The sequence below is a fragment of the Lucilia cuprina genome, chromosome 4 (assembly GCF_022045245.1).
Source record: "Lucilia cuprina isolate Lc7/37 chromosome 4, ASM2204524v1, whole genome shotgun sequence".
Taxonomy (NCBI): Eukaryota; Metazoa; Arthropoda; class Insecta; order Diptera; family Calliphoridae; genus Lucilia; species Lucilia cuprina.
In genome coordinates this window covers 96,165,606-96,176,996 of record NC_060952.1, presented here as the reverse complement: position 1 = coordinate 96,176,996, position 11,391 = coordinate 96,165,606, and the positions used below count along the sequence as shown (strand labels likewise).

General features: G+C 27.3%; 1 protein-coding gene across 5 annotated transcripts in view; it reads left to right on the top strand.

The window, feature by feature from the left end:
* The first annotated feature begins 3,022 nt into the window (after window positions 1–3,022).
* The window catches only part of LOC111681814 (dystrophin, isoforms A/C/F/G/H), a 186,243-nt gene continuing 177,874 nt past the window's right edge, over window positions 3,023–11,391 (top strand). For all 5 annotated transcript variants that reach the window (XM_046950141.1, XM_046950140.1, XM_046950139.1 and 2 more), the window contains exon 1: window positions 3,023–3,276. In XM_046950141.1, coding sequence (XP_046806097.1) covers window positions 3,255–3,276 — 22 coding nt within the window. In that variant the 5' untranslated portion in view covers window positions 3,023–3,254. The remainder of the gene's footprint in view (window positions 3,277–11,391) is intronic.

The window sequence follows — 11,391 nt, the reverse complement described above, 5'->3', positions numbered from 1 at the left end:
TAGTCTATACTTTAGTCCATGGTCTAGTATATAGTCTATATTCTAGTTGACAGTTTAGTCTGTTCTCAAAATTTACATAAGAAAGATAGTTTTCGAAAAATTTACTAAAAAATCTAATTTTTATGAAAAATTTACTTTAATTGAACAAATTACTATAAATTACAATGTTTTAAAAAATTTACAGAACTGAAAATGATTAATTTTCTCTTGTAATATTAATTCCCAACAGTATCCGAACTATACAGACATATGTATTAGTCTATAGTTTTTACACATATATTACACAATTATTAACATGAATCATCATTTACATCACATATAAGTTTTCAAAACAAAACAGAAAATCACATAAATTGTGTCTTTTTAATATTTAAAAACTAATACTTAATTTTAACGAAACCCATCTCGGTTATTCTATTTCCAGCCAAACGACCACCTGTTGAAGAAACCGCCTCATTCTTGCAAAGTCTTTTGGCTTCACATGGTCCCAATTATTTGGAAAAACTTTTCGGCAGCAAAGCTCGTGATGCTCTCTCACCCTTGGGAGGTGTGGAAAAGGTCGCCATTGCTTTAAGTGAATCACAGACTATAGAAGATTTTGGTGCAGCATTACATTTGATGCGGTAAGTAGCACTGGTTAGAGTAGTGTGAGAATACGTACACAAAGAAAAAAACATATTAAAGTTTCAGTGGTTGACAAAAGATAATAATAGCACTTAGTACAGATTTAAATGTGGTTCAAATGTTAAAGTTCGAAAAATGAAATGTTTTAAATTTTGTCATACTCTTACATGAACATTAGAATTTTAGCTTCAAATTTAAGGGTTGTTTTTTTAAACACAACAACTCTTGCCATTAGCTTAATTTTTTTGTTTTACTTATTAACTAGTTGTTTGACTGCTTGTTTTCTCCAACTTAAGGGCCATATAAATATTTAAAATACCTTAGAGACAGAAACTTTTTAGAACAAAAGAAAAAAAAAACAAAGCATATTCTCTGTTATATTTATTCTAAAATATATTTGCCAGTTAAAACTGCTTAATATGGTTAATTTTTAATGAACTTGTTTGTGTGCTTTAATTTTTTATAGCAAATTTTAAATATAGACGCACATATGTATTTTGTTAGAATTTAATAATATCAAATTGTTTTGGTTTTTGTGGTTCCGTAAAATAAACCATTTACATGCTGTTAAATTGCATTAAAATTTTAATGCATTTTTTTGTTTACAATATATATTTTTTGTTTAATACAAACCACTTAATTTATCATTAATTAAGTGCAGTTTTATTTACAGAGGAAAATATTATATTTTTGTACAAAAAAAAAAAATATGCAGATTATGAAGTTCAAGGACACTATGACCCACCAAAGGAATTATTAATGCAATTTTTTAGTAAAAAACCACAAAACTTAAATAGAAGTGAACTAGAACTGAACTAGAACTGAACTAGAACTGAACTAGAACTGAACTAGAACTGAACTAGAACTGAACTAGAACTGAACTAGAACTGAACTAGAACTAGAACTGAACTAGAACTGAACTAGAACTGAACTAGAACTGAACAAGAACTGAACTAGAACTGAACTAGAACTGAACTAGAACTGAACTAGAATTGAACTAGAACTGAAATAGAATTGAACTAGAACTGAACTTAAACTAAACTTAAACTAAACTTGAACTAAACTTGAACGGAACTACAACTGAACTATGGAACTAATTTTAAACTAAAATAATGGTAAATTTAATACGAATTAAAAAATATATTATTTCTTTATGAAGATTAGTTAAAAAAATAAATTAAAAATGGAGAACAGAATAAGAAAACTAAATCTAAAATGAACAAATTACATAAGAATGTTGAACAAACTGAAGTAGCATAAATCAGCCGAAATTAAAGCATTGTGATATTAATATAATAAACAGTTTCAAAGAGTTTTGTATTACAGCTAACCTCTTACGTGTGTATATACCCTCTCTCTCTCTCGCTTCGTGTTCTTGTTTAAAAGTAAACACATATTTTAAAGAATGTTATTAACAAAAATTCTACTAATAAGAATTTTAAATATGAGAATTAAAAAAAAACGAAAAAATTGTAAACAAAATTATTAATAGATAAGAATAAAAGGAAAAAAGAGAAAAATTTTATGAAAAAAGCAACTGGTATAAATAATAAAAACAATAACGAAAAACAAGTGTCACGGAACAAACAGAAAAACAATCAAAAATGTATGAGTGTAATGTTTTCATTATTTTTAGAGAGAGAGGTTCATAATATGTGGAGTGAGAGTGAGTGATATGTCGAGTAGGTGGAAGGGGAGAGTAGTGATATGATGCATTGAAATGTAAACAAAATAAATCTTATAGGAATATTGTGCTCGTAAGCAGTTATTTAAACACAGTTTTTTTTTTTTGTATAAAAATGCATGATGACTGATTCGATGTTGTGTTTTTTTATGCATGCAAGTCATGTGGTTGTTGCTGTTGTTTTTAAATAAATATTGAAAAAAAAAAAAATAACAACAATAACATTAAAACAAATTGAAATGAAAATTGAATAAAATAAAAAATTGGTGTTGTTTTTCTGTTGTTTATAAATTCTTGAGGTGGAGTAGTGTGGCTGCCATGTTTGTGTTCATGTTAGTTTTTTTTCACTGTTGTATTGTGTTTTTTGTTGCATTTTATATTTATTTAGTGGTTGTATGATGTTGTTGTAGTTGTTGTTTATAAATTGTATTTAAATTGAGTGTTGTTGTACATACAAACAAAGTGTTACAAAAAAAAAATAACTGAAACAAATTAAAAAAATTAAAGCGGCAAAATATTTATTTATTGTTATTAAAAATCAGTTTTATTTAAAAGATTTATTTATTTATTTATCTTTTAATTTTATCAAAATGTCATTTACCAAGTAACGGTTTAATTAAAAAAAAAGAAATCAAGTGTCAAAAAATTTATTTATTTTTATATTTATCTCTTTTAGAAACCAAACAGTTTTTAAAAAATCCACAGTTTAACTGTTGATATTTCATTTTATTTGTTATTTTGTTTTTATTTGGAATAAAAAAATTTCGTTTGTTTTTTTTTAAAAAGTGAATATTTTTAATAAATTCATTATGAATTTAATACATAATATTTCAAATAACAAAGTGATTTATGTATAAACCAATTAAATACAACCTTGGAATAAGTACAGCAGCAGCAGCAGCAATTTTAAATATTGTTAATACAATTTTTTTATATTTAAAACAAAATGGAGCCATCAATATTGATTGGTAAGTTGGACAGTTTAAATTTTTAATTAATTTATTAGTTTTGATTAGACAAATTTGAATTGAATAGTGATAAACATTGAAGGCGATGTAATCATAATGTTTAAAAATTGTTTGTATATTTTCAAAGAAAGGGAAATTTTAACAATTTTGCTATGTTTTTACGGACTTTTTTTTAAATGCTGAAATATTAAATTTTAACATTCTTAAAAAAATTATTATTGAAATTTTGATATTTTAAAGTTTCTCCTTTTTTGGGATATTTTAAGGGAAATTTGTTTAAGGTTGTATTATTGAATTCTAACATTTTTAATGATTTTAATATTGAAATTTTGATATTTTAAGCTTTTTTAAAAATTTCCCTTTTGGGATATTTTTAGGGAAATTTTTTTTAACGACGTTTTTTAACATCCTAACATTCCTGAAGACTTTAACATTGCAATTTCGATATTCTAAAACTTTTTAAAAAATTTCCCTTTTGGGATATTTTTAGGGAAATTTGTTTAAATGATAAAATTCGAAATCTTACCTTTAAGCTGAACGGATATTGTTAAAATTTTGTTTTAATAACCATTTTTAAAAAATTTCCCTTTTAATTGCAAGCAAAATGTGAAAATTTAAAGAAAAATCATTCTTTATTAAACTCATAAGTTTTAAAATAGTAATAAATAGGTTTTTGTTAAAACTTTACTCTTTTTAAAATTTTCCTTTTGGGATATTTTTAGGATTTTTTATTAAAAAATTTTATATTTTTTACAATTTAAATTAAAAAAAAGTGATAAAAATTTTAAGTTTTAAAAAAAAGTATTGAAATTTCCATATTCTAAAGCTTTTTTAAAAATTTCCCTTATGGGAAGTTTTAAGGGAAATTTTTTTTAATTATAAAATTTGAAATCTTACCTTCAAATTGAATGGAAATTATAAATGTTTTAGTTTTTAAAACAAATTTTAAAAATTTCCTTTAAGGGAAATTTTTTAATAATAGGCAAAATGTAAAAATTATACAAAAAATACATTTAATTAACTCATAAGTTTTAAAATAATAATAAAAAGTTAGATTTTAGATAAAATTTTGCTTTTTTTAAATTTTCTTTTGGGACATTTTAAAGATTTTTTTAATAAAAAATTTTAAATTTTTATTAATTTAAATAAAAGAGAACTAATAAAACTTTTATGTTTCAAAACAGTTAAAAAAGTATTGAAATTTCAATATTCTAAAGCTTTTTTTATAAATTTCCCTTATGGTATGTTTTTAGGATTTTTTTTATTATAAAATTTGAAATCTGTCCTTTAAGTTGAACGGAAATTGTAAAAATTTTTGGTTTTTAAAAAAAAATTTTTAAAATTTCCTTTAAGGGAAATTTTTTTTATTATAGATAAAATATAAGAATTTTAGAATAAATCTTTTTAAATTCATAATTATTAAAATAATAAGAAAATTAAAGATTTTTGAAAAAAATTACTTTTTTAAAATTTCCCTTTTGGAACATTTTTTAATTTTTTTTAATACAAAAATTTGATTTTTTACTTTAACTAGAATGAAATTAGTAAAAATTTTAAGTATTTTTGTTAAAATTTTACTTTTTTAAAAATTTCCCTTTTGGGATATTTTGAGGATTTTTTTATATACAGAAATATAATATACATATATAGAAATATAAATGTACATATAAAATTTTGATAATTTCCTTTATAAAATTTCTTTTTTTCAATTCATTCCTTTACCAATCTGCCTATTCTCAAGCTCATTTTTCTATTACCCTACTCACCTTTCAATTGTCATTAAAATGCAAACCACATCATTAAAAAAATGTGTTTAAAAAATGTTTTCCTGATAAAATGGAAAAAAATCTGTTTTTTTTTGTCGATTTCCATTTTCCCCAAGTGCTGTTACTATTTATCCCGCTATTTAGCAATTTGAACACAGTATGTCATTTGACTTATTTTAACTAGTTCAGTATTTAACAAACTTTTACCAATGTTTGAGAACTGGTATGAATAACTAACTACATAATAATATTAGAAAAAAAAGTACACAAAAGAAACTAAAAGGAAAACTAAAACTACAAAAAAAGTAGTGCGCTTTACATTCAAAACGATTTAAACGGTTGCGCTTGAGTGCTTAGCAATGTCAATAGGAAAATACTATAAAAAGCGTGAAAAAAAAATTAAATAAACTGGGAAAATAAAGCAAAAACGTGCTGGCATAAAGAGGGTAAAATAATATTAAAACATGGCTTAAAATAAGGAAGGAACTATAAAGGAATGTAATCATTTTAAAAGGCATTTAATAAAAGACAAAAATTTGTAGTAAATTTTCCGAAATTTTTCATAAAAAAGCAGAGGTCTTTGTGTGTCTCAATGCTTACACTTAGGCTCAACATGCACAGCGTTTTCATGCTAAAGTTCTTGCAGCTTATTTTGGCTGTTCGTAAAAACTGTAAAGGATATTGCTAGTTTTTCAATTTCGACACATTTCAGGGACAATCAAACATTCATTGACCCGGTTGATAAAGCTAACCTTTTAGCTGAGTTATTGGCAAGTAAATCTTGCTTGTTCGAAAGCGATTAACAACTGCCCGAGCTCGAAATTGTATCAGTCGTTATGCTTTATATATTATTTGTGCCGTGAGAAGGGTTTTAGCGGATTATAGCATAGATAAGTCTTCTGGACCTGATGGCATATCGGCACTAAAGTTGAAACAGTGCTTTTCGATATTAGCTCGTCTATTAGCTATTTTTTCAGCTTCCTATGCCATGCCATTATAAATTTCCTACATTCTGGAAGAGTACTAATATCACGCCAATTCCTAAAATGAGACAAACTTATAATCCTGAAATTTATCGTCCAATTGGATTTACATTCACCATTCACCATTTTAACGAAAGTAAAGTGGTGGATCTAGATATTTCCAAGGCGTTTGATAGAGTCTAACATGATGCACTTTTTTCAAAACTTATTGCATTCGGTGTCGGTAATAACACATTCCCAGAGATCTATACGAGTTCAGGGTTACCACAAAGATCTGTTCTTTCCCCTGTCCTATTTGTTATCTTCATAAATGATCTTCTATGCCAAACTTCCAAATCTTTTTACACTTTTGCCGATGACAGCAATATCTGCACTCATATTCATTCAAATATAGGCCAAACCTTTTAGAGATTGGGACAATATGAATGGGTCACTCAATCACGACTTGATAAAAATGTGCTCTGACTGGGGTCGTGTTAACAGAGTCGTTTTTAATGCCCACAAGACTCAATTTTTAAAACGTCTCAGTTTTTTTTTTTAAACGAAATAAGGCATATTTCATTTCATCTGATCTTCTTACCATTTACACCACTTATATCCGATCGAAAATGAAATAGAACTCTTATATATAGACCAAAGCTTTGCAGTCTATTTTGGAGCAACTCGACTGCGTGCAAGATAGTAGTTCCATTAGGGTCTATTGATTCACTGCAAAGTGGGGTTGTATTTCATTGTTATATCAATACTATAATGGAATGCGTTTCTCTGAAAATAGAGAACTGGTTTCCGATACATGAACACACCAATTTGTGTTCGATCGGCCATATTCTTCAGTCAAGCTGTCCGTATGGAGGACAAACTTCCAGCAAAAGTATGTCCCGACACTTTTGATGTAAATGTCCACAAACATAAGCGAGTAATGTTTCCTCTCTTCCACTGTCATTTAACCTAGTTCCAGCACAATGCACTGTATGAGTAGGGTCCTAGAAAAAAGCCATTTTTCCCCCAAAATTTTGCTTTTTTAATTAAATTTTTCTGTAAAATTTGTTTTCTTTAATACATTTTTCAAAAATTTGCTCAATTACTGTACTTTAAGTTACAATTTGAAATTAATTCTGATATTTAAAAAAAATTAATTTTTAGTAAATTTAAAACAATTCTATATTTTTCTATTTTCTCACTTCCCCAGCTGGATGCAGTTTTTTTCTTTTAAATGCAATAAATATTTTCTCATTTGTCAGTGAACAAGTATTTGTTCATAAAATATATAAACGTGTGAACGAGTGTTTGAACGTCCTCGAGTATTTTGTCCAACTGTTTAAATCGTATAAAGTACCAAGTGTTTTTACCCTCATAAATGTAATGAAATAACTCCAGTGTAATGTTGCATATACAAACTTTTCACTGTGTGCAACATGTGGTGTTATGAGTAAATCCAATATAAGCAAATAACAACTTTATATTATATTTTTTATATTTTTTTTTAGAAAAATTCAACACATTTTTTAAATTCTAAAAACGATTGCAATTGTCAGTGAGTAGTGGAAAAGAATAGCTCAAACACCAAGGCGTGCTGGTAAGCGGGAAGGGTATTTTCTTCAAATGACACAATTGCAGACTTTACGACAAACCCATCCAATTTATTTGATTGGATTTTCATATAAATAAATGTTGTTATCGTTGTTGTTGTTGCTGTTGTCATTATTGTTGAATTATAATTACAATACGAGAACAAGTCCATATCAAACGTTTAACAAAAAAAATTTATATTTTCTTTCCACTGGCAATGTAAAATTGTTGTTGTCACTTTTTTCGTTTGTCTCATTTATTGATAGAATTTTTATATTTATTTGAATTTGTTCTGGTTCGATTTCTAATGTGGGCTTTCCCAGGGAGTGTTTTCTACTCAGTAAGTAACTTATTTACGTACGTTACGTTTGTCTATTTACATTTGTTTAAATGTTTTAGGATTGTGTGCTGATAGAATTTTTAAATAAGTCAAATGAGAAATTGAAACCGAACCGAGATAATTTTGTAAAAAAATTGCAAATAAATACAATTTGTAATTAATTGAAAAGCAATTAAATAGCTTTAATTTGTGTTAACTAGACTATAATTAGCAAATATTATTACTAAAAATAGCATTTTTCCTAAAAGTTTTTAAAAAAGCAGAATTTTTAGAAAATTTATTAATGAAAGCAAATTTTGTAAAAAACTTCCTAAATGATGATAATTTTGCAGAAAATTTACTTAAACAAATAAGATTTCTATATTCGGCTATGTCGAATCTAAAATACCCTTCACCTGGCCCTACATGCTTTATTTTATGTTTCTAGATTCAATATTATAGAAAATTCTAAAAATACATTTGCAAAAAGGGAAAAAAGTACCAAAAAATTCCCATTTTATGTTTTATCACTTACTCCGAGCTCTACATGCTTAATTTCACGTTCTGGGTTCAATATTGTAGAAAATTCAAAAATTACTTTCGAATAACGAAAAAGTAACAAAATCCCCTTTTATAAGTTTTCACCTACTCCCGGCCCTATATGCTCAATTATATGTCTCTAGGTTCAATATTATAAAAAAGTACCTTGAGAAGAACGAAAAAGTACCAATTATGGGTTCTGTACATACTTCCTTTTATATTTCTAGCAAATAAGACCTGGTTCACAATAGGAAACTTTTTTGGGAAACTTTTGATTTTTGTGTGTGAGAGAAAGAGAAAAAAACTATCAACCATATTTATCTCTCACACACAAAATCAAAAGTTTCTCAACAAAAGTTTTCTAGTGTGAATCAGATCTTATTCGTAACGATTATGTATTTTGTTGTTGTTGTTGCTTGTTTACAATTTCTGTCTGATTTTGAAGAAAAACAAAATCAAAATTTTTGATTAAATTTTAAGGAGTTGTCTCGGATATTTGCTCATATCTCCGACATTTATGGACCAATTTTGCTGATTTAAAAGAGCGATCTTCTAACAGAATTATTGAAGATTCTGATCTTGCCGATATCTGGGGTTCTCTAAAAACTGTTCCCCCGAGGCATTTTTACTTGATGAAAGACTCTCATCTTTATGTATTCCAATCAAAGAGTATAGAGGTTCTACCAGTACCTTTAGTCTGTCTGGACTATATACTGGTAATGACATTTCACTCCCTGGCTAGTCCTTGAATGATTTGACATGGGGTCGAACTAGACCACTTCATAATCTAGTACTAAAGTTGCCCCCAGGACAGTCAATACTGGCTGGCCAGTTGGTTGAGGTTTCTTCGGATTCAATGTAGTGGTTTTTTAAACCTAAACTCGTAGGCAGTAAGAGCTTTGTTAAATGATTAATACACCTTGAAATATAAATTTCCAGGATAAGTTTCTGGTATCGCTCCTAGTTTTTAAAGCACAGAGTTAAGCTGTAGATTAATAAATTGTTGGAATTGTATTGATAATGCAAAGATTGGGAATGTGTTTTAATGAGATGGACCTGATTGACAAGAGAAATGTATCTGACGGACAAGAGAGATATTGGATTGTATCAGTTGAGATGCCGGAAGGAAGAATGGAGTGATAATTGAAATGTCGTTTGAAGCTAGTTAAGACATTGTGGAGTTGTAATACCTTAATCTTTAATGTATCGGAGATTTTCCTGCATAGTTGAGTGTATTGGAGTTTACTCTCAACATGCTGAACTTTACACAGTAGGTTTTTGCTGTCACTGAAATAAGTCTGTTTATTAAATATATATTCGTGTTTTCTAACCATTCCTAGGTGTTGTTGTCGAAACAACTGAAGCTATTTCAGTAGTGTAGTTGGGTTACACATATGAGGTCCTTGAATGCACTAAAGTGAGGCATTAGAGTATGAGAATTTTTGTAGAGACACGGCATTCCTCATAGCATCAACAGGGTTTTTTCACCTAATGTTGGGTCCGTCCCTTCTATCGGTTCTAACCAGTGATTGTCTACTCCTTTGTCGTAGTTAGATTAAGCTTGTATCTTGACAACTGTTGTTTCCCCAACGTGGCTACTATGGCAAGATATTAGATAGCTCAAGGAAAGTGCACGTATACTGGACTGGAAATTTCATATACCTAAATTGCACCGGTGAGTAAAAGCACAAGGAGGAGGTGGTGAGTCGAAAATCAAAAGCTCATCCAGTGTTTGAAAAAGACCACCTTTAAAACAGGCCAAAATGTCAAGCATTCACGTAAAGCACTTCGATATTTAAACATACAGACGGACAGACTAATTTTACAAAATATTTTAGAAGTAAAGCATATTTTGTAAAAAAACTATTACGAAAAGTAAATTTAGGAGAAAGTTTGTTAAAGAACGAAAATTTTGCAGAAAATTTCCTAAAAAAGAAATTTTTGTAGAAAAATTTTTATTGAGCAAAAATTTTAAAAATAACAAATTATTTAATTTATTGTAAAAATTTTTTGTTAAATTTTTAATTCCCATACTTTTTTTTAAAAAACGTTTGCTAACAATATAAAATCAAGGTTTTCTGTCAAATACTTTAATGGCATTATGCAGCTTAGTTTTTAAACCATTTGATTTACGATACAAAATACATTTGAAAAAAAAAAAAAAAACAGCAAAGTAATAAAACTGTTTTTATTACTTGTCATGAAAATGAAATATTGATAATTTTACGGTTAGACAAAATCTATAGATTTGAAATATAAAATAAACATAAAAATGCAGTAAGTTTATAAAAAAGATTTAAAAAAACTATTAATTCTGGTAGAATATAAAAAAATATATATATTTTAAGAAAAATTTAAGAAAGGAGTTTAATAGAAAAACACTCCTTAAAATAGTTAAAAAAAAACAAATATAATGCTTATCTTTGGCAAACAAGTCAGTCAGTATTTTTTTTGATCAGACTAACAGTTAGTGTCTCATTGTTTAAACGACCACAAAAGCAGCAACAATTAATGTTTTCATTAAATGAACCCATAACATAGCAATAATATTAATAAAAATAATAAATAAAAAATAAATTATGATCTAAGACTCCAGACACCAAACTAATTGAACAAATAATGCTTTAATTAAACTGATAAAAAAATATATATATAAAAAATAAAATAAACAAATAACAGAACAGAACTGGGATCTTTTAAACATTCATTTACAAGCATTCAACAACGTATTCATACAAGTCATATTTTTGCATAAAAACTGGAAGTTAATTTGAATTTTAATACATCATTTATTTTATGGCAGATGATGATGATGATGATCATCATCATCACCATTGACTTCTTAAATGCAATGACTGCCATGATGCAGCAAAAGATTGTTGGTCGCTTTTTTTGTCTGTCTGTCTGGCTGGCTGTTTGGTAGGGCAATAAAAGAAAA